Source organism: Triplophysa rosa, linkage group LG12 (genome assembly GCF_024868665.1).
Source record: "Triplophysa rosa linkage group LG12, Trosa_1v2, whole genome shotgun sequence".
Classification (NCBI taxonomy): domain Eukaryota; kingdom Metazoa; phylum Chordata; class Actinopteri; order Cypriniformes; family Nemacheilidae; genus Triplophysa; species Triplophysa rosa.
This window is the reverse complement of record NC_079901.1, coordinates 358,897-382,188: the sequence shown is the minus strand read 5'-3', so window position 1 is coordinate 382,188 and position 23,292 is coordinate 358,897. Positions and strand designations below refer to the sequence as shown.

General features: G+C 40.5%; 2 protein-coding genes across 24 annotated transcripts in view; one reads left to right on the top strand and one right to left on the bottom strand.

Annotated features, from left to right (window-relative positions):
* ppfia1 (PTPRF interacting protein alpha 1) overlaps positions 1-7,391 on the bottom strand; it is an 89,016-nt gene extending 81,625 nt beyond the window's left edge. For all 21 annotated transcript variants that reach the window (XM_057347555.1, XM_057347554.1, XM_057347556.1 and 18 more), the window contains exons 1-2: positions 6,653-7,391; positions 4,718-4,978 (exon numbers count right to left, since the gene is read on the bottom strand). In XM_057347555.1, coding sequence (XP_057203538.1) covers positions 4,718-4,978 — 261 coding nt within the window. In that variant the 5' untranslated portion in view covers positions 6,653-7,391. The remainder of the gene's footprint in view (positions 1-4,717; positions 4,979-6,652) is intronic.
* Positions 7,392-17,113: 9,722 nt separating this feature from the next.
* LOC130562513 (suppressor of tumorigenicity 7 protein homolog) overlaps positions 17,114-23,292 on the top strand; it is a 49,367-nt gene continuing 43,188 nt past the window's right edge. For all 3 annotated transcript variants that reach the window (XR_008963979.1, XM_057347576.1, XM_057347575.1), the window contains exons 1-7: positions 17,114-17,226; positions 17,978-18,185; positions 20,181-20,263; positions 21,553-21,712; positions 21,851-21,905; positions 22,294-22,409; positions 22,504-22,579. Coding sequence is in view for 2 of the 3 variants with exons in the window: in XM_057347576.1 (XP_057203559.1) it covers positions 18,164-18,185; positions 20,181-20,263; positions 21,553-21,712; positions 21,851-21,905; positions 22,294-22,409; positions 22,504-22,579 (512 nt within the window). In the remaining variant the exon portion in view is untranslated. The remainder of the gene's footprint in view (positions 17,227-17,977; positions 18,186-20,180; positions 20,264-21,552; positions 21,713-21,850; positions 21,906-22,293; positions 22,410-22,503; positions 22,580-23,292) is intronic.

Genomic DNA, 23,292 nt, shown 5'->3' with positions numbered 1-23,292 from the left:
TACGATCACATAACCCCAATGTTATCAACCCTTCACTGGTTACCCATTAAGTATCGTATTGACTTTAAAGTTCTTTTAATTACTTATAAAGCCTTAAACGGTTTAGCCCCTACCTACATAACAGAGCTTCTACCACACTACAACCCATCACGCTCTCTAAGATCTCAAAACTCCAGACTTTTGATAACACCTAGAATAACTAAATCCACCAAAGGGTGCGGAGCTTTCTCATACGTAGTAGGGTTGTCACGGTACCATAAACATGTCTTACGATACTATACCAGCTTAAGTATCTCGATACCAAGTAGTATCACGATGCTGTGCCATATAATTCAAATCTATACAAAAAACACAGATTTAGATGAAACATTTTGTATTTACTATAGTAAACTGTATTATACTTTGCACTATAATATGTTGTTGTATTAACTGTAGTAATTGGATAAATTGTAGCAAATACATTTGCATTTAGTCATTTGTAAATATTATAAATACTGTAGTATACTTAAATATTTACTATGATAAGACTCAAAAACACTAGTATCTATGTGTTTTAGTAGTTTACTGTAGTAAATACTAAAGTACACTAGATCATTTTTCACTTAGGAACTAATTCAAATGTGGGACAAATTTAATTGATACAGCAGTCTTTATAAAGGGAAATATTAGGCTTACTTTAAATGCAGAACTAAAACGGCCAGTAGGTGGCGTCAATTTTCCACTGAGTTTGTGAATCATTCAACCAACTCGTTCAAATCGCCAATTTGAATCATTAACTCGTCCTAGACATTCAAAACACACATTCATTTTGGAGATAAACACCGCAAAAAGGCAGATGTAAGTGTTCAAATAAATATCAATGCGCATATGCAACATTAACTACGGTACTACGATACTACCGTTTCAAAAATAGAGAGGCATCGCGGGTGTTTTGAAGCTTTAGCATCGCGATGCTACCGTAGCACCGGTGCACCGTGCAACCCTAATACGTAGCACCTAAACTCTGGAATAGCCCTCCCAATACTATTCGAGGGTCAGACACACTCTCCCAATTTAAATCTAGATTAAAGACACATCTTTTCAGCCAAGCATTCACTAATACATAGCTAATGAACAGCAGCTACGCTAATTATTCTCTGGGTGCGTTTATATTTGGCATTAACATGCGATCTGTATCTGGATGTTGTCCACATACACATTGAAAAGACAAGTGTAAACGCGCTTCTGATCGGAATGTCATCCGATCAGCGTGTCCTGATCCAGAGGTAGTCGAGGACGCATTGTGATCGGATCTCAGTGTAATGTAAACGCAATCCAGACAGTTTATCTACATTTACCGGTACAATTTCACAGAAAACCCCGCCCGCTTTCATTATTCTCTCTTCTGTCCGAAACCTGTCAGACTGCGGAGCAGCTGACAAATGCAGCGGAAAGTTTACTCTTGCTCACGAACGTTGCACACTCGTTCATTTTCCCACGAAATTATCATGGATACTTTAACCTACAGAGGATTTATGTCAAATCACACGAGGTTTTACTTGACCACTTCAGCTGTATCATCGCTGTATTTGTGACTGCCATGAATGGCGATGACTCGCGCGCACACACAGCGCCAGCTTAAAACGCATCATTTGTTTATTTTCATGTCACAGACATGAATGGAAACACTATACCAGCTTGTTTCTAACATACGTGTGTGTGTTTACTGTAGCCTATACGGCGTAATCAACTCTCCGGTTCCCCGAGGGCTGCTGCCGCTTGTGTCTCGTATGGCTCTCACTAAATCCTTGGTGTTTCGAGTCTGACGTCATCACCCTAACGTGTTTTTTCATCAATTTTAACAATCATAGGTAGTTTAGATGGTTAGAGTAAGGTTAGGGTTAGGGTGTGGGTTAGGGTAAAGGTTTCGTAAGACTTGAAACACCAAAGATTTAGTCAAAACCCACAAGCCACACCCACGGATCTGACTCGAAAGTACCGTCCCCGTAAAACAGATTAAGCGGCATACGGCAGCTTGAAACGGAGCTATTTAGGGCGCAGACCAAAGAAACGACGCGCTGTCACTTTCAGCCGAATCAACCCAAATAGACGAGTACGATGTAAGTGGTCGCTTTTGATCATAGGAACTTCGGCCTACTTATGTGATTATTTTATGTGTCCGTGACATGAATAAACAAATGATGTGTTTAAAAACACCGTTAGAGTCTGTGTGTGTGTGCGCGCGAGTGAAACCCGCCACAGCTCAAGTACAAAAGCTTGTGTCATTTTACAAACGCCCTCTGCTTATACTTTCACATATAAGATCATTAATCGTTTTAACCGCGGTTTACTTCCCACCGCTGCCTCGAGTTCAACATGGCTGCGTATCAAATCTGTAACATGCTCATCCTCCCCGTTATACGTGTTGTGTGAAATCTCCCCGCACTGGGGCTATTTTTAAATGGCAGGCTTATTAAATTAATGGGCGGGAAACTATAGAGATCTGATCAGTTATCCAGATGTGGAAGCCACTTGATGACAAGTGTAAACGCGCTGTGTCCTGATCGTCTGAAGATCCGATCTGCTTGTCACCGAGATCGCATGTTAATGCCAAATATAAACGCACCCTCTTTCTGCCCTCGCCTCAGGATGCCCATCCCGAGGTAGGGAGAGATTCTGCCAGGCCCAGATGAACGTCATATGCCCATCCCCAACTAGAGATTACACCAGCTACATCTGAAAATCCTGTGCCATCTTCCTGCGAGAGCCTGCGGACTGACTGACCATCCCGGCTCCATCCAAGGCAATTCCATCACCACCCAAGAGAAAAGCGACCATCTGACCGGCCCAGCTCAGACAATTCCATCCCCACCAAGAGCAAAGACGGACTACTTGTCACATTAATGCTAAATTTACAATACTTGGTATTTAATGCTGAACTTACATCACATGACAGCAGTTTGAAGTTGTAGCTGCACTCAGTGACTTTGATTGGAGGTTGCTGGGTGGGTGTTGTAGGGAGTGGGGGGGCTTGTTGGTTGTGGTTCGGGGCGTTTCATTTGTTGTGACTGTGTGGGTCTGGTCTGGTTTGGTCTTGTTTTGTGGTCGATGTCAGACAACAGAGGAATAAAGTTAATTATGCCATTACTATTTTTCCCTGGTTGTTCCTCTGTTGTCTGGTGTCGATTGCGGAATGGGACTGGGTTGGACCTGCACGGTTTCGGCGGGTGGGGCTTCCTGGGTCGCGGCTGGTGGGCTCTCCCTGTTCTTCGTGGACGTTTGCTCGGTGTCGTTTGCCTTTGGTCGGGGTCACTGAGTGCAGCTATGACACGTCAGAGGAGATCTGGCCTTCCTGGCTGAGCCTGGTTTCTCCCGAGGTTTTTTTTTCCTCCATTTATTCATCATTGGAGTTTGGGTTCCTCGCCACAGCAGTGGTCTATAAACACCTTGCACTGTGCTGTGTTTTACCTTTCTGTTTTGCTCCTGTAATGCTGCTTTGGAATATTGCACATTGTGAAAAGTGCTATATAAATAAAATTGAATTGAATTGAATGCTGCGAAGTTAAAATTAGCCAGTATTTTTGCAACATAGCCTAATGCAATACAAAAGGCACGATATAATCATTTATCAGTAATATGATGTACAAAAATGTGAGTTTAAAAAGAAGTTTATCGTTTTTTAAAACAAAGTTTGAGAAAGGTTTTGTAGCATTTAGATTTTGTAACCATTTCAGAATAAGATCACGCAGATCGCATGAAAAACCCGTTAATAGGGCCTAAAGCATATTGCATATAATCCTATAAAAAACATAAATAAACACTTAGGTCGGTATATGATCATCATGTTTATATTTACAATGTTTTTGTTGAGAATAACAAGCACATAAATGTTCGGGTGAAAGTTTGGAGTTAGTCTGTTAACAGTAAGCGGGTTTCCATCACTCTGGTTTTATTCGCATTTTGAAGTTTCACATCAGAAACGAGTGATGGAAACGCCAAATTTCGGAAGGTGCATAAAGTGTTTTAAAGGTAGGTAAGCGATCAAGTTTATTGAAGCGCTGTGTATTTTCGTGTTAATAGTTTTGATAAAAGTAATTTCAAGTTTAAACTGCGTTTAGAAGCACACAACACTATTCTTGCATCTGACCTTATGTTCGGTGATTAGGACTCTTGCATTCATCCATGATTTAGCTAAAGACAAATAGTCTGCATATTTTTTAGTTTTTCATTTACTAAGGAATAAAAATTACTCGTTTAACTATATTTGTTTTCATAGCCAAATTATTTACGATTTATTATAGATGTGTGTCATCACTACGCGGCTTTTACGGCATTGTTTCTGCCTTTTGTTCACACGGGGCTTTCCAGGACTTTAGTGTGAATCGATATATATCACCACAGCCCTACCTCGCGCAGAGCATGCTTTTCATACGGTAATTATCTGTGCGAGCCATGCAAACATGGGCAACTCCCCCAAACATTGCCACAATACAGCATTGAGATGCATGGCAAATTTAATTCTTCTTCTATGAGGAAAACAGCTTACAAATCAGAGTAAATGATGCTTACTTGAAAATGTAAACAAACATGCAGAAAGGTTTGTGTGATGGTTGGTTTAGGGCTATGGTGAGGATTACATGACACAAGATACAGTTTGAACACCATAAAGTCAATGACCATTGACTATGACAAGACCCCATAAAACATGAAAAGCCAACATGTGTGTATGATTAGTCACCTGTGGCAGTGCACTGTTGAGTTGTCTCTGTAGGGAGTCTCTCTCGTGGCTGACCTCATGTAGCTTACTCTGTGTCAAACACAGGTTCTCTTGTGTTTCTCTCAGTGTGTCCAGCAGTCGATCTCTCTCCTCTAACATAGACACCATCAAAGACTCAAAGTGACCCTCAGAGTCTGACTGCACAGGCGAGCCGGAGCCCAGAGTGCCTCCGTTACTGCCGACCTCCGCCTCGTTGATGGTAGGCATCACCTCGCACATCATCTGTGAGCACACATCACAACACGAGTCAGGACTTCACAGAAACACAACAAAAGTCATAAATGTTTACAATGACATGAGCGAGAATCAAATCGATGCCAGAACCATCGCTGCACTGCTTCATCAGCACCTGTCTGCTACCGCACTGTTCTGATCTCCGCACTGTTCAGATCAGATCAGTGCGGTAACAGACAGAACATCAGAACAGTGCAGAGATCAGATCAGTGCGGTAACAGGCAGAAGATCAGATCAGTGCGTTAACAGACAGGAGATCAGATCAGTGCGGTAACAGACAGAAGATCAGATCAGTGAGGTAACAGACAGAAGATCAGAACAGGAATCAGATAGATCAGTGCTGTAACAGACAGCAGATCAGATCAGTGCGGTAACAGACAGGAGATCAGATCAGTGCGGTAACAGACAGGAGATCAGATCAGTGCGGTAACAGACAGAAGATCAGATCAGTGCAGTAACAGACAGGACATCAGATCAGTGCGGTAACAGACAGAAGATCAGATCAGTGAGGTAACAGACAGGAGATCAGAACAGGAATCAGATAGATCAGTGCGGTAACAGACAGCAGATCAGATCAGTGCGGTAACAGACAGGAGATCAGATCAGTGCGGTAACAGACAGAAGATCAGATCAGTGCAGTAACAGACAGGACATCAGATCAGTGCGGTAACAGACAGAAGATCAGATCAGTGAGGTAACAGACAGGAGATCAGAACAGGAATCAGATAGATCAGTGCGGTAACAGACAGCAGATCAGATCAGTGCGGTAACAGACAGGAGATCAGATCAGTGCGGTAACAGACAGAAGATCAGATCAGTGCGGTAACAGACAGCAGATCAGATCAGTGCAGTAACAGACAGGAGATCAGATCAGTGCAGTAACAGACAGGAGATCAGATCAGTGCGGTAACAGACAGGACATCAGATCAGTGCGGTAACAGACAGAAGATCAGATCAGTGCGGTAACAGACAGGAGATCAGAACAGGAATCAGATAGATCAGTGCGGTAACAGACAGGAGATCAGATCAGTGCGGTAACAGACAGAAGATCAGATCAGTGCGGTAACAGACAGAAGATCAGATCAGTGCAGTAACCGACAGGACATCAGATCAGTGCGTTAACAGACAGGAGATCAGATCATTGCGGTAACAGACAGAAGATCAGATCAGTGCGTTAACAGACAGAAGATCAGAACAGGAATCAGATAGATCAGTGCGGTAACAGACAGCAGATCAGAACAGGAATCAGATAGATCAGTGCGGTAACAGACAGCAGATCAGATCAGTGCGGTAACAGACAGAAGATCAGAACAGGAATCAGATAGATCAGTGCGGTAACAGACAGAAGATCAGAACAGGAATCAGATAAATAAGTGCGGTAACAGACAGCAGATCAGATCAGTGCGGTAACAGACATGAGATCAGATCAGTGCGTCAACAGACAGGAGATCAGATCAGTGCGTTAACAGACAGGAGATCAGATCAGTGCGGTCAGACAGGAGATCAGAACAGGAATCAGATAGGTCAGTGCAGTAACAGACCAGATCATATCAGTGCGGTAACAGACAGGAGATCAGATCAGTGCGTTAACAGACAAGAGATCAGATCAGTGGGCAGACCAGTAACTGAACATTCGGATTAAAATAGCAAGTGTTTATTTACCTTGATTCTCTTAGCAAGGTTCGTTTCTCCTTGTGTTCTGTATGATGTCGAGTTTGATTACAGCCAGCCAATTAATAGATCAAACTTCACGACATGAGTTAGTGAAGTGAACCGAATATCTGACGTTGCGTAAAAAAATAAAAACCAAACGCCGCCTGAATTATGAGTAAGAAACATCACTGTGAGCCGGGCGGAGAATACATCACTAGTCAATAAATGCTCCTCTATAATTACTATTTACATTTATAGACTCAAATGTACACATATGAAAAAAAATATCTATTTACCTATCTATACATATAAACTCCAGAAGTGGCCTAACGTTACGCGAGTTAGCATTAGCAGCTAAAAGAAGGAGTAATGGAAAAAACCTCACCTAAGCGCATGTGACAGATATACTTCACTATTTCAAATAAACTCTTAAACAACATTTGATAAAAGGCTTATAATAGAAGTTATGATATTAAAACGCGAATAAAAGCGCAGTTATTAATGTGAATTCTCCTGACGCGTCAGCATCTGATCCATGAGAGAAATCATCGGGATAAAAGTACACATCATACACTTAAACAACGAAACACGCGCATTAAACGATACTGTACGCACAAACAACGTGTCGTTGGCCTGTTTCAACTTAAAAAACAACAAATAAAGCAAAAAAAAAAAGAGTTAAAAGCAGCAGAATGTTTGTCGTTGATCCAGTTTCCTGCGCTCGCGAGAGGTCAGGACGTGCTGACGTCACGACGCCATGGATAGTGGATCCCAGACGGGAATCACGAGCAAGCCGAAACCGTGCAAGTATGGAGACAGATCAGTCTCAATAATAATACATTTACAAAACACAATTCACAAACATTTTCCCCAAATGCTCACACAAATATATCTCGCAGAAATAAATTCAGAATGTTTTCACAAATATGTATAAATCATGTTCTTGAATTACTTTCCAGTAAACATTTGTGAATGTTGTTACATGTATTTATGGATTGGTGAATCTGCATTTGCAAATCGTCACACGTGTGTGGATTGCTTTGAATTTGTGTGTGGTATTTTTGAGACTGTTCTGCCACAGTGAGATTCAAGCGTAACTTTTTTTAAGGATGGCCTGTTCAGCCAATCGCGTTGAGCTTTTGATCCACCAATCAAAACGCTCCTTACTGAAGTGACTCGAGAAGCTCGACGCTGCACAGTATTGTGCAGTGTGCCTGCATCGGTTCAAAAACAGAGAGGGACGCAAGACCACACTCAACAAGTAAGTAAAGTTTACTTTTTATACCTGATGCCACTCTATATCTCATAAAATATTCATAAAGCTTGTTTTTGTTACTGAGCTGGCTGTGTTGAATTGAAGGTGAACATGTTTGAACTGGTGTTTGTAAGAAGACTGTTGCAGTTACCAGAGCCTTTAAATTTCAGTCGCCACAAACTTTGCTCTTGTGGTTCACGTAATAAAACATTTAAACAGATGTTTACACGTATGCCTGAGCGATAAAATAAGAGTAATTTTAAATATTGTAGTTGGGGCTCGGGGGCGTTGGATCCTCTGCTGTTATATTTTAAATGCTTTGTTTTCCCTCTTCAGGATGTCATCGCGATTCGCAAGACAAAGCATATTTAAAGCTTTGATATGTTAAGGAAAATGGCGTGGAATATGACTTGTGGTGATAGATAGTTTCAAATATTGAATTTCAGCACCAAAGCACATTTATTTCAGTATTTTTCGACCACATTTGTTGCTGAAATGACTGCATTTCTTGTCTTTTTAACACATTAGTTGATCTCTCACATCCAGTAGTAGTCAGCTTTAGTTAATGTGTATTGGTAGATAATAGCTACTTAGATTTATATGTTCTAACTGCAGTTAACTATACTAACAATAAACTTAGATACATTGATGAATTTAAACTGTGCCACACAACTTAAACCTCTGACACATTGTTCTCTCTCCTTAATAGGAGCTGATAGAAAAGTCTAAGCAAGAGATTTTCCTGTAGTCATGCAGTCTCAAGTTTCAGTTGTGGTGGGTGTTGTTATTATTTATTTAATACAGGCAAATAATACAACAAACACTACACATGTACAGTAGGACCGATTATTATTTCGTTATTGTTATTATTAAGCAGGTAGTCTGTTACAGAGACTGAAATGACATAAGCTTATTTCTTATTTATTCCCTATGTGCTTGTTAACGGTGTATGTCTTTGTTTTCAGCAGATGGCTAATAGTAGTGATGAATTTTCTGGTAGAGTGATGCAGTTCTCAGTGGTCGTTGACGGTGGTGTTGCTGAGCTGTGGGGTTTGATGATTAGCCTGTAAGATAGAATTGAATTGAATATTGTCTGAAATTGTTATAAATTCATTGTCAAGTGCCAAAGTGCTATCACATACAAGGCACACATTTCGCTAATTTTTAAAGCAGATATTAATATAATGTAAAGCACTTGAGGCACTTGATATAATATGGACAGTTATATATAATAAATCATTACATTAATAATAATGCAAAGAAAAGAGACCAGACAAACAAGTGAAACAAACATACCCATGAACATATTTAACTTCACTATGTCACAAATATTTTATGTTTAACTACATTGCTACATTTGCTGACAGTTGGTTACTTACTAAATAACTTGACTTTCAGTACGTTTGCTGTACTGGGACTTTATTTTTACTATCACTGGATAAAATATAAAGAATGCAATGGCTATTTTCATGTTTATGCCTTTCTGTCTTCTTTTCTACCTGTAAGAGGTTATGAGTTGACGACTTCCATTCAGGAAAGGCCATCTACTACCTATATATTAAACAATAATGTTTGTTTGCCTTAATTTATTTTGGCAATTACTGCAAATGTATTTCTTGTTGCTGCATCATGATATTTACTTGTTTTGCTGTTTATGTGGATTCTATATGTAACATTGTATATACACTCACCTAAAGGATTATTAGGAACACCATACTAATACGGTGTTTGACCCCCTTTCGCCTTCAGAACTGCCTTAATTCTACGTGGCATTGATTCAACAAGGTGCTGAAAGCATTCTTTAGAAATGTTGGCCCATATTGATAGGATAGCATCTTGCAGTTGATGGAGATTTGTGGGATGCACATCCAGGGCACGAAGCTCCCGTTCCACCACATCCCAAAGATGTTCTATCGGGTTGAGATCTGGTGACTGTGGGGGCCATTCTAGTACAGTGAACTCATTGTCATGTTCAAGAAACCAATTTGAAATGATTCGAGCTTTGTGACATGGTGCATTATCCTGCTGGAAGTAGCCATTAGAGGATGGGTACATGGTGGTCATAAAGGGATGGACATGGTCAGAAACAATGCTCAGGTAGGCCGTGGCATTTAAACGATGCCCAATTGGCACTAAGGGGCCTAAAGTGTGCCAAGAAAACATCCCCCACACCATTACACCACCACCACCAGCCTGCACAGTGGTAACAAGGCATGATGGATCCATGTTCTCATTCTGTTTACGCCAAATTCTGACTCTACCATTTGAATGTCTCAACAGAAATCGAGACTCATCAGACCAGGCAACATTTTTCCAGTCTTCAACTGTCCAATTTTGGTGAGCTCGTGCAAATTGTAGCCTCTTTTTCCTATTTGTAGTGGAGATGAGTGGTACCCGGTGGGGTCTTCTGCTGTTGTAGCCCATCTGCCTCAAGGTTGTGCGTGTTGTGGCTTCACAAATGCTTTGCTGCATACCTCGGTTGTAACGAGTGGTTATTTCAGTCAAAGTTGCTCTTCTATCAGCTTGAATCAGTCGGCCCATTCTCCTCTGACCTCTAGCATCAACAAGGCATTTTCGCCCACAGGACTGCCGCATACTGGATGTTTTTCCCTTTTCACACCATTCTTTGTAAACCCTAGAAATGGTTGTGCGTGAAAATCCCAGTAACTGAGCAGATTGTGAAATACTCAGACCGGCCCGTCTGGCACCAACAACCATGCCACGCTCAAAATTGCTTAAATCACCTTTCTTTCCCATTCTGACATTCAGTTTGGAGTTCAGGAGATTGTCTTGACCAGGACCACACCCCTAAATGCATTGAAGCAACTGCCATGTGATTGGTTGATTAGATAATTGCATTAATGAGAAATTGAACAGGTGTTCCTAATAATCCTTTAGGTGAGTGTAATTACGACTATGTTATGTATTCTATGTTACGTTCTCTCTTAAACTAAACCCATTCCTTTCACTGAAAGCTGTTTATTCAAAATGTCACTACTCACTATTGCTTTTCTGAAGAAATAAAGTCTGTAAACACTGCACCACTGGTTTGTGCGTGTGCTATGTGGGGGTCTGAGTGAAAGATGCATGCTTTGCAGAATCAGATCCAGAAACAACGCCGCAAAACAACATTAGACAATGTGTTGTTATAAAGATTTTCTGTTCGTTTTAAAACTATGGCGAAAGAAAGTAGACGTGACAGGTTGACATAGTCTAAACGGCCGGAACGTTCATATTATAACTATAACTATATTTGCGTCCACACCAGCGGACGACAACGATAACATTGTGTTTATTTTAGGCCTGCGTGCTGCAGTGTTCCCAGTCAGTAAAATGAATGAAGATGACCTGCTGCTGCTGCTTTCGTTTTCGTTCCCGAACGTCTTTTCTCCAAAATATGACAGCAACAGCTGGATGATCGCTCTGACACTTCTCTTCCAGGGAGGCAAAAATGCAAAATATGTGTTTGGTTCGTCATGTCAAAATGTGTTCGTCGCGTGAACTACGTGCAATCACGTATCATGTCAAAATACGTGCCTGCTTTAGATGTGTCCAGAGGGTTTATTATAAAAGAGGTGCTCGCGTTTGCTAGATACTCGCTTAGTCTCGTGTGTAATTATAGTTAAGTGTTAAGAGAGTGTCTTACGAGTATGCTGTGAATGCGAGCGTCTCTTGAGACGCGACTAAAACATATTTTTGACATTACGAGCCACACAAATGACGGGCTACATACATGGTTTGATGAGCTTCGCATTCGTGCCTCCCCTGAAGAGAAGTCACGGACCGTCACTGAAAGCATATATTTTGCCAGCTTTCTCAGATTTATGTATCAGTGCATTTAATGTGTTAATATTTAGAATTGGCTGCAAATACTGTAGCTTCAGGGGTTTGCTCAAACAGACTGTCAAAGTGTGGCGACTGAAATTTAAAGGCTCTGGCAACTGCAACAGTCTTCTTACAAACACCAGTTCAAACATGTTCACCTTCAATTCAACACCGCCAGCTCAGTAACAAAAACAAGCTTTATGAATATTTTATGAGATATAGAGTGGCATCAGGTATAAAAAGTAAACTTTACTTACTTGTTGAGTGTGGTCTTGCGTCCCTCTCTGTTTTTGAACCGATGCAGGCACACTGCACAGTACCGTGCAGCGTCGAGCTTCTCGAGTCACTTCAGTAAGGAGCGTTTTGATTGGTGGATCAAAAGCTCAACGCGATTGGCTGAACAGGCCATCATTAATAAAAAGTTACGCTTGAATCTCACTTTGGCAGGACAGTCTCAAAAATACCACACACAAATTCATAGCAATCCACACCAGTGTGACGATTTGCAAATGCAGATTCACCAATCCATAAATACATGTAACAACATTCACAAATGTTTACTGGAAAGTAATTCAAGAACATGATTTATACATATTTGTGAAAACATTCTGAATTTATTTCTGCGAGATATATTTGTGTGAGCATTTGGGGAAAATGTTTGTGAATTTATGAATTGTGTTTTGAATTTACGAATCTGATTTTGTGAATGTGAATTGTGCTGTGAATTTATGAATTGTGTTTTGAATTTATGAATCTGATTTTGTGAATGTGAAATTGTGCTGTGAATTTATGAATTGTGTTTTGTAAATGTATTATTATTGAGACTGATCTGTCTCCATATTTGCAAGTGGTGCTCGCTGCAGAGCAACGAGGAGCTACAGATCCAGCGAGGGGGAGCTACAGATCACATCCAGAGAGGAGGAGCTTCACGTCACGTCCAGCGAGGAGGGGCTACGTAAGGTTCACCTCTATGGGTCGTACTTTAATTTCCTCTCTTTAACTTTTGTCATGTTTTCATGACATTGTTTCTATGAGAAACAGTATGACTTACACTATCTGCACCCCGCTTTCGTCCCCCCACCATATTAACGCTATTTGTGAATCATATAACATATATAATTCATTAATGTAAAAAAAAACGCTGATATGGTTTTTGCTTTGCCCTTACAGGTGTGATAAAAATAAATAAAATGATCACCTATTAGCTTGTCTCATCTCATTTATTCCTTTTAAATGTAGACTCCACTTCCAAAAATAAAAACGGGGTGTCAATTTGAGTACAAAATAGGTAACCTTGTTGTCAACCTAATTTCAAACAGTGGCCACAGTGGCGTAAGGTATGGTGTGTAGAGGATTGACGCTGGAGATAGGGGGTTCTTATTCACCTTTAGCCAAAAATGCTCTTTTACCTAATTCCATTACATATCAGATCAGGAAGGCATTTGTTTTCAATCAAATCAATTTAAACTTAAAATGACCTTTTATTTAAAAAGTTTAGGTTAAGGGTACGTTGGGTGTTGGGCTTTATTATCTCAATAAGTTACCATCCTTTTAATTATTTGGATAAATATAATGATTTACACGGTTATTATTTCATAATGTTTAATGCACAACAATACTGAGGTGCAAATAGTATCTGCCACTATTTATAAGTATCAATATATCATCTAACTCCTATTTACAGTTAATCAAAAGAAAATACAGCTATTTTTGGTTAGTGTAAATAGCATATCGCTAAGAAATGCTTCCATGTTCACTTAGTGTAAAGAGAACCTACAGCTATTTAAACATAAGTCTAAATATCATCTGTCACTATTTTCACTTAGTGCAAATAGCCGCTGCCAAATAAAAATGAATGCATGTACAACAGTATAGTTGTGAATATAATGTATAAGGAATATAATCTTGGATGGACTCATTACCTTTTGATTAAGACAATCACATGGATAAAGTGACCCTTTTCCCCACGAAACTTTAATTGGTCAAAAACAAGACATTTTAATACACCTAAAACTCCATGACAATACAAAACCATTTACAGAATTAACCCAGATCTACACCACCAGTTAGCTTTTTAAAGTTCAGGATTGTGCAGGCAAGACACACAAATATTTATTTTATCACATACATCCTGCATGAAAAACTCCATGTCCTGCATTCTCTCAAAGGTGAAAAGGAGCCTGTATTTTGTCCTGATCCATGCCACCATCATAGAAAATGGTGTCAATAAATAGGTCCCGCATTGTTATAGCCAACAAGGAATAATTTACATTTACATTTGCATTTATTCATTTGGCAGACGCTTTTATCCAAAGCGACTTACAAGTAGGAGAGCATACAGTATAAACATTTTGTCAACACGCTAAACAGTACCGTTAGTTTACAAGGCCATTCTACTAGGATTAAAGCTGGAGTAAGCAAAGGAGAGAATGAAGAAAAAAATGAAGATTTTTTTTTTTTTTTCAGACAGACAGACAGACAGACAGACAGTTATTGGTCAATGATCATCCTCGTTCATTCTTGTGACCTGTGGTAGGTGAACTTTCAAAGTGGGTTCGGTACTCCTCCACCCAGTCACAGTGAGCAGAATCTGTTTCATCACAGCCGAGTCCTTTCTGCAAAAAGATAATAATATAATCAAATAAATAAAGATAATGAATAATAATGTCAAGTGTTGCTCAAACACTTATGAAACAGGAAAGGTAATTGCATAAACAAGTCAAACAATACATAAACATTCCCTGTACATACATGGATTCTCATAGCTGGGGTGATCTCCATGACGTCTGGCACAGATGGGGTGACCTCCATAACGTTTAGATCCAGTTGGATCATTGGTTTGGTGACTGACTGTTGGCTTTATAGAAAAAGTGACAAAACAGTACACTTTATTATAGTGTGCATCATTTATAACAAATGACCTGTATACTGAGAAATGCACACAATGAATATCTTCATTCAAAGTATAGTTAGCAATATCATACCTTGCCAGAGGAAATGCCTGTAGTAACTGATGGCACCACCACCTCCTGATTCAGGCATGTCTAACTAATTAATCAAATATGTCAAGTAAAAAATCTTAATCATTCTCATTAATTGTCATTAATAATTGTCTTTTACTAATTGGCACCGATACTAAATTGTCTTTTCAGTCCATTTTGGTGAACAAATAACCAAAAAATTGATACAACTCACTGCTGAAAAATTGAAGGGCTTTCCAAGGGTCACATACATGGCGTACTAAAATACAAAATCAAAACTCTGTGTGTGCTAAACACTGCATTTGTTAATATAAGACCAGAAACAATGGTATAGCAATTATGACCACTTACCATCAACATGAATATTCCACAGTCATTCCCTTGAAGCTGAAGTGGTGCACCCTGTTATTTAAGAGTGGAATAAGATCATATTGTACATACAGTGGGCTATATAGTGCACTATGAATGTATTATATGATGACATTTCTCTGCTGTTTCTATAATAAAACATAAATTCAATTATTATACAACAATAAATCTGGGGCGGTCACAACAAAAAATTGATCATACTGTATTATACCATGGTCAGTCTCAATACTGGATTCTTATTGGCTGGGTGGTGTGCATTAAAACCGTTTACTGCACATGTAGTTCCAGTCAGTTTGCATAGATACTCACAGTGTCTTTCCAAAATCAATGACGGTTTTAACCTTATTAATTGTGGCAAGACCATGATATAAGCAGGGTAATACGTGCCTAGGTGTGCATTAAACACTCCTGTTTTCACATCTGTGAGCTTCGCTTCGGGTGGTTCTCCATCTCCATGTCATGCATTAAAATAGTTGTATGCACATTTAGACCTGAATTACCCCTTACGTTAAAACAAGCATTGCTAAAATAAGTGGTGTCCACGTGTTAATGCAAATAATATGAAATGAATCGGTTATAATATACACTGTTAACAGTAGCGGAAACAAAACTTAAAAATGCTTCGCTGAACCACAAATTAGCCTTCATGTATTTAGGTGTTTGACGCTAGCGTCAACTTATGCACGATTACACATTCATGGACATTCACATTCATTTTATGTTTGAAAGTTCAGTGTTTGCATTCTGCCGTTACCTCAAATTGTCTGTGACTGTCCGCCATCTTTCCAAGTTGTGCGAAGCAGCAGCACGCAAGTGCTGCGATGTAGCTCCTCCTCGCTGGACATGTGCTCCTCCTCGTTGGACGTCTAGCAAGGAGGAGCTACGAATAAGCTCCACCCATTTGCTCTGCAGCCAGTAGCCTCTCAAACCGTGTCAGAATCAGAGAAGAAGGAATTTGACTTGGTGCAGAAGAAAGTGCAGAAGAAAGTATACATGTTGCAAACATAGATGAAAGAGATTAAATATAACATTAAGAAAATTAAATAATAACAATAATGCACTATATACAAAAGTGAAAAATATAGACAAAAAACAACATATAATTGTTTAAAACAATGTGCAGATGTGTTATTTACAGTTATTTACAGTGTCATGCACATACTTAATATTTATTTTCATTAGTTAATATTGTTATATGTTTAACAATATCACACATATTGGGTTTATGTATATTTTCAAATGTGAATGTTTAATTGCAATAGTAAATGGACAGAGAAAGTGCCAGTGACCTGTGAAAACCCAGCTAATGTCTGTTTTCAACATAAAATGATCCTACTTAATGTAAAGTAGTCTGTGAAAATATAGTCTTGTTGTATATCCAGATAATGTTGACTGAATAAGGCTATGTCAAAAATTGAAATCTGTGAAGTAATGGTTGAAATCAAACTTTTTGATGCTCATTATATTATCAGATAATGGGACTTTAGCCTGGTCTTCCAAAGCAGGGTCACATCTGACTATTGTCTTGGCCTGTTCTTGATTTGGTTTCAAAACGGTAAGGTGAAAAAGTAAGAAAAAATCTTTATTCTCTATTAAAAGTCACATCTTTCTGACTCACAGTGTATTATTATGTTTCATTTAAACATTTTCGTTGTATGTCGTGTTTTTAATTCTTTTTTAGTTTAGTTTATTTTATATTTTTATTTCCTTTTACTGCATGCACTGTTTTTAAATTAATAATTAAGGGCGAATAAAAACACAATCAATGAGCACGGTCTGTTAGTGAACAATTAACGGCCTGAACACATAAAATGATCCAAAAGCTGCGCGTATAAGATTTTATTTTAAGAGTTAATTTAAGCAGCAGCCTATTTTATGCCTGCATTTTTGCAACAATATGAGAATTCAGAGGATACAATAGAATACAACAACCTAAAGTACAATAATTGTGTATTTTACTTACACAACAATTTTAGAAAGACATCACTAGTACTGTACAGTGGTGTTTGAAACGCTTGTATACGTCAGCGGTCGTGGGCGGGGCCTGTTGTTGATGGGGCGTGACCTGAGCGTGTGTCATGTCTGCTGTGTTTCTTTCTTCTGCTGTTGTTCGCTCGTGCCACGTTGATCTGTCGTGTCGTGTCAGACTGCAGGTGAGCTCATGAATCATCATTATCATCATCATCATGCGTGAATATAATCACAATCCTAATAACAGTGTGTGTGTGTTCAGATGTTTACATTCTTTATTAACTTTATGCGTGTGTTAGCAATGCTAAGTGTGTGTGTGCTGATAATCTCGTCCATATGAAACTAGCCATGCTGTGTTATTGTGTAATTAATGTAAGTACCAAACCCATCAGACCAGTTCCTGTACAAGTCGACACGTGTCATTAATGACACACACGTCACGCACACACTTTATAAACTTTAGCAACTAAACTTGATACTGTTTCAAAAATCAAAAGTGGCGTTGTCTTCAGATGAATACATTTTGTCGTTTGTTTGAATCCTATTATCCGTGAGCATTAGACTTGCTCTATACTGTGTGTGTGTGTGTGTGTGTGTGTGTGTGTGTGTGTGTGTGTGTGTGTGTGTGTGTGTGTGTGAAAGATCAGACAGGCTTCATGGTTGTGTTGTGTAGTTTGTTTTTAAGGACATATTGTTTGTTGGGCTGGTAAACTGTGTGTAATGATGAGATCAGTGATGTTTGTGGGTTGTGAGATCAGCTGTCATCTTCCTGTGCTATGGTTGATGTGTTGCTGCTGCTGATGATGAAGTGTGTGTGCTGTGATTGGCTGCTCTCTCTCTCTCTCTCTCTCTGGTCCAGCATCAGTCAGACGGCCTGTGTGTTGTCGGGCGTGTGACGTCATTGCGTTTGCTGATCTTTTGTCTCTCATGTAGGATCATCTGGCCGCAGGATCGGATCGGAGCGGAGTGGCAGCTTTCATGCGCAGCAGCAGCAGCATCGTCTGGTGTGACGCGTCGGGGCCGGCGGCTCGCTTGCATTGTGTGTTGATGACCCCTGCTGTTTAGCTGCCTGCTCACCCCCACCCCTCTTTCTTCTCCATCCCAGCTCCTGGATCAGCCATGTTTGGTACAGAATCGTCATGTAAGTCACCCATCCTCCGCCGCAGCAGCACGTCTGCCTCTTTATCATCCCGCGCGTGTCTCTGTTCTGCGTTATCATCTCTGCATTTGTCTTGTGCTTCTCTGATTTTCTGTCTGTGTCCTCGCAGATGTGAAGGCCAGACTCTGGTAGAGACCATTCACCCTACAGATAAATAACACAAGCGCGTGCACGGATGCGTTTCACACCCTTACCTTCCGCTTTCTTCAGCTTGTATTCAGTGGTCTTGATGCTTCTTTCATCGACCGCGGTGTTTTTAATGTCATGCGAGATATCATGTGTCAGCGAAGCTACAGACCTGAACGCGTCAGATGAATGCTGCTGAGCATTAGCAGTCCTGTGTTAGAAATCTCCTGTAGTAATGTCTAACGCTCATGAGCGCTGTTGTTTTCTTCAGGAGATGTTGTGATATGTGCATGAGCTTGAGAGTGAGCAGTGCTGCGTGTGCTCGTGTCTTCAAATATCACCTGTATGAAGCTTGATAGCGTGTGTGTGTGTGTGTGTGTGTGTGTGCGTGATGGTGGTCTGCAGGGGGGTCATGAATGGAGCTGTTGTGTGTGTGTTTAAGTGGCTCACTCACTTCAGCTGAATGAATGAACACAGCTGCTGTCAGACTCTGCCATGTGTTAAACAGACTCCATCCATCAGCCAGAGACAGTTCAGACAAAATGAAAACTCTCTCATCATTCATTCACCTGTACGAGTTTCTGTATTCTGCAGAACACAAAGGAAGATATTTTGAAGAATGTTGATAATCAAACAACATTGAGCCCCCACTGACTTCCATTGTATGAACACAAAACCACTGAGACATTTCTCAAAATATCTTCTTTTGTGTTCCACTGAAGAAAGACTCGCATACACGGGAGAGAATAAATGAGGACAGAATGTAGATTTTTGGATGGTCTCTTCTTTCTTTAAGATCTTATCTGCTGGCTTTTCTCTTTTCATTTACTAAGGGTTGCATCTGATAAGTTCAAAATGCCCTTGACGTTCAGAACATGTAAACGTGTTTGTAAGGTCCCTTATTGTAAGGGAATAATGTGATATTTGTGATGTTTTCTGATATTTTCAGTAGAACGCTTGGGGTTTAGAGCCTGCAGATGTTACAGCTCGATGAGGCCATCGGGACAACATCGTTGGTATATTCGGTTGTTAAGTCTGACGTCACGCACCACCATATATAGAAGGTCATGTACTGTTTCCGGGTCCAAACGCTCCATAAGATGCTAGAGGCAAACAACAAAAAGTGGTAATATACGCTCAGGGCGTATATTAAAAACTCTTTGGAAAACCACGATCCTAACCTTTATCTTCATAACGAAATCCCACATGGCCAGTCAGCGATTCATTTTTCATCATTTATTCAAATATTGATGTCGGAGATTTCGTGAGCCTGGAGACTGTAGTGTATACTGCGAGTTAATAAATGCTCCACTTGAATATGCGATGTGAGTAAACAGTGCTCATGAACAGCTGTTTAAAGGCTACAATACACTTTTCAAATAGAGATTTTCAGTCTGGACTTGTTGCAGAAAGTCTGCGCCAGTCTGCAGATTTGATCAGTTACTGTGTTTCTATCTGAAACTTTCAAAAAGTCTGCAAGTGTGTGATGTCGAGTTTAAAACAAATCTGTTCAGATTTTAAAAGTTTTGTAGTGTTATCCAGCCATAAGCTGTAGCCCCGATTGAAATGAATAGATACTTGGACCCGGAAACGGTATTCGTTACGTCACCACTTAACAACCGAATAGCAGCGATGCCATCCTGAGATCTCCAAACTGAACCTCCTGAGCTCCATAGAGGCACCCAGAGGCCAGACAAAGAGTGATCCTGGAGCTCACTAGCCTTTGACCAATGGGGACCAGCCGGGCACAGCCATGTCTTTGCTGGTCTGATGTGTACGCAGGGCCTTGTAGTGTGTAGATCAGTGATTTGTCTCTCTCTCATTGGTCTCTTTTGTCTTGATTCGTTTCAGTAAGCATGTTCCTCAACACTCTGACCCCCAAGTTTTACGTGGCATTGACGGGCACATCATCCCTCATTTCAGGACTCATACTGGTGAGTGACTGTACACTACTCGTTCATGAGATACTGTCGAATGAGCTGCCATCGTTTTATCCTATGTCCACACTTTCACTAGACATGCTATGGATAAACGATGGTTGCTGTACCAAAACCATGCTTTTCGAAGGGTGTTTGTACACAAATTCTAAATCATTATAGCATGGTCTGGCTGAATGCTTGATTCTGATTGGCTCAAAGGTGGGCAACGAAATCAGTTAATGCAAAGCCACTTCCAGTCAGTTTCATCACCAGTTAATGTGCTACAGACAGACACTATAATTCATTCAAATCAATGCAGTCCTGTGCCTCTACTTCATCTCTGTGTCAGACTTTAAGCAGGCACAACTGACAAAATAACCCTCGTTCACAGGTTGCGCTAGACTTTTAAATGGACGGGCTCCTTAAAAATCCATCATAATCTTATTACCCGTCACTGTTGTGCAAGGTGGCGTTACGTGCTAATTAGCATGTTCGTGACATCATCACACTGTACTTTTCTTTAATACAACTGGATGCCCAATAAAGCCGTTGTTTTTTATATTCATTTATATATGTAATGTTTCTGTTGTCAGACGTAAAATAATTACAGACAAATGTTTGTTCACATGTCCAGTCAGTAACAATGACAGACTGTGCCTGTAAAGTTGTTTTGTAGTCACTCACTCACAAGTGAGCTGCGGTTTGGTCATGAATGTGCTGTTTCTTTCGCTCACTGAACAGAGAAGACGCCAAGAGAGACATTTTCCCACTCACTGAAAGCTAATGCTTATCCAAAAGATGCTAGTGGCTTTTCTGAGGGAGTGTGTGTATGTGCACGCTACGCGGGGACTGAGTGACAAATGCATCTACACCACGAGTCTCCGCTGGACAGCGCGCTACAAAACAGGCCAGGCATTAAAGAAAACTAGTGAATGGGGAACACGCGCGTCCCTGCGTGATTGCGTTCAGGGCAGTGGTAGTAGCCTACCTCCCGCCGCTCACAAGCATGTTCTGATGAAAGGAAATGATAAAACGGGGAATTACAAATTGCCTTTATTGTCATCCGTCAAATTGACAGACGGCCTTCAGATTTTTCCGTCACTGGTAAAAAACAACTTTTCGGACCTCTGCTCATTATTATTATTATTATTAATAGCCTCCGGCAAATGTTCAGAATATAAGCATGGGATGGTTCTTCACCCCCACAGCTTTAAATAGCTTCGTTTGGATTGTGCTATTACTAACATGTTCATCTTTGCAGTTGAAGGGTTTTTTTAAGAAAGTGTCTTTTGTGTGTCTTGCAGATTTTTGAGTGGTGGTATTTCAGGAAGTATGGCACATCGTTCATTGAGCAGGTGTCTGTAAGTCACCTGCGTCCTCTGTTAGGTGGAGTAGATAACAGCTCTCCAAACCCGTCAAGCAGCACTAACGGAGACACAGACTCCAGCCGTCAGAGCGTCTCAGGTGATCATCACATATCTTTTACTTTTCAATCCTTTAGATTTGCTGTGCTGTGTTCATGGTTAACAAATGAGATTTTCTGAGTTTTGTTGTTCACTGAATGTGTGTAATGTTTAAGTTGATCTGTGTGTGTGTGTGTAGAGTGTAAGGTTTGGAGAAATCCAATCAATCTGTTCAGAGGAGCTGAATATAACCGGTAAGCGAAGCACATCACTGTAGACATGCTCTTGTCATTTTATTGACGTGATTGTTGTCATGATTTCTGCCATAATTCCCTTCATGTGCATGTATCTTAAATCTGTTGGTTGTGATACATGTTTGTGTCAAGACGAGCAATGATAAAACATGACCGTGAACGTATGTCAAACAGATACAGGCTTTCATGTGAAGACAGGCGCTTGCGTTTAATTGTGAATATTTGGATCTGTGTCATTTGTACTCGTAGCATGAATAAGATTCTTGGTGCAGTGAAGGTTACACGGGTTTATTTGACATTTCAGTCGTTTCTTTTCTGAATGGTGTTCTATACCTGCAGAATGTAAAGGTCATGATCTGGTGGTTATATTGAGATGTTTTTGTTGAAGGTACACATGGGTGACGGGACGAGAGCCACTCACATACTATGACATGAATCTGTCAGCACAAGATCATCAGACGTTCTTCACCTGTGATTCCGATCACCTGCGACCTGCAGACGCCAGTAAGAGAACTGAAAAGAGTCATGAGAGCGTCATTCAGAGCAGCTCATGTACACAGCATTAAACAGATCTGTGTGTGTTTGTGTTTATCCACAGTAATGCAGAAGGCCTGGAGAGAGAGAAATCCTCAAGCACGCATCACAGCGGCTCATGAAGCTCTGGATCTGGAGGAGTGAGTGTGACACACAGACGCGCACGCACACACACACAGATGCAGACACACACGCACGCACACAGAAAGAGAGACACACGCACAGAGAGAGACACACAGAGAGAGAGAGAGAGAGAGAGACACACACACACACACAGAGAGACACACACACACAGAGAGAGAGAGAGACACACAGATTCCTCTTTCTGATCTCACTCTATAAGACACACACACACACACACACACACACAGAGAGAGAGAGAGAGACACACAGATTCAGATTCCTCTTTCTGATCTCACTCTATAAGACACGCACACACACACGCACACACACACACACACACACACACACACACACACACACACACAGAGACACACAGAGAGAGACACACACAGAGAGAGAGAGAGAGACACACAGATTCAGATTCCCCTTTATGATCTCACTCTATAAGACACGCACACACACACGCACACACACACACACACACACACACAGAGACACACAGAGAGAGAGAGAGAGAGATCATCCACCCCTCCACATCACCACCATCTCATTACAGTCAGTCATAAACACACAGTTTGCTTTGGACACAGAGCTCTAGTGTAACACAATACTATAGATCTCACTCTCTGCTCTCCATCACATCAAGACTGTTTTCATGTTCTACTAAATGATGTCCTGGAGAAAATCAAGCTAGTGTACAATTCATAACATGAACCTGGATTCATTCTTT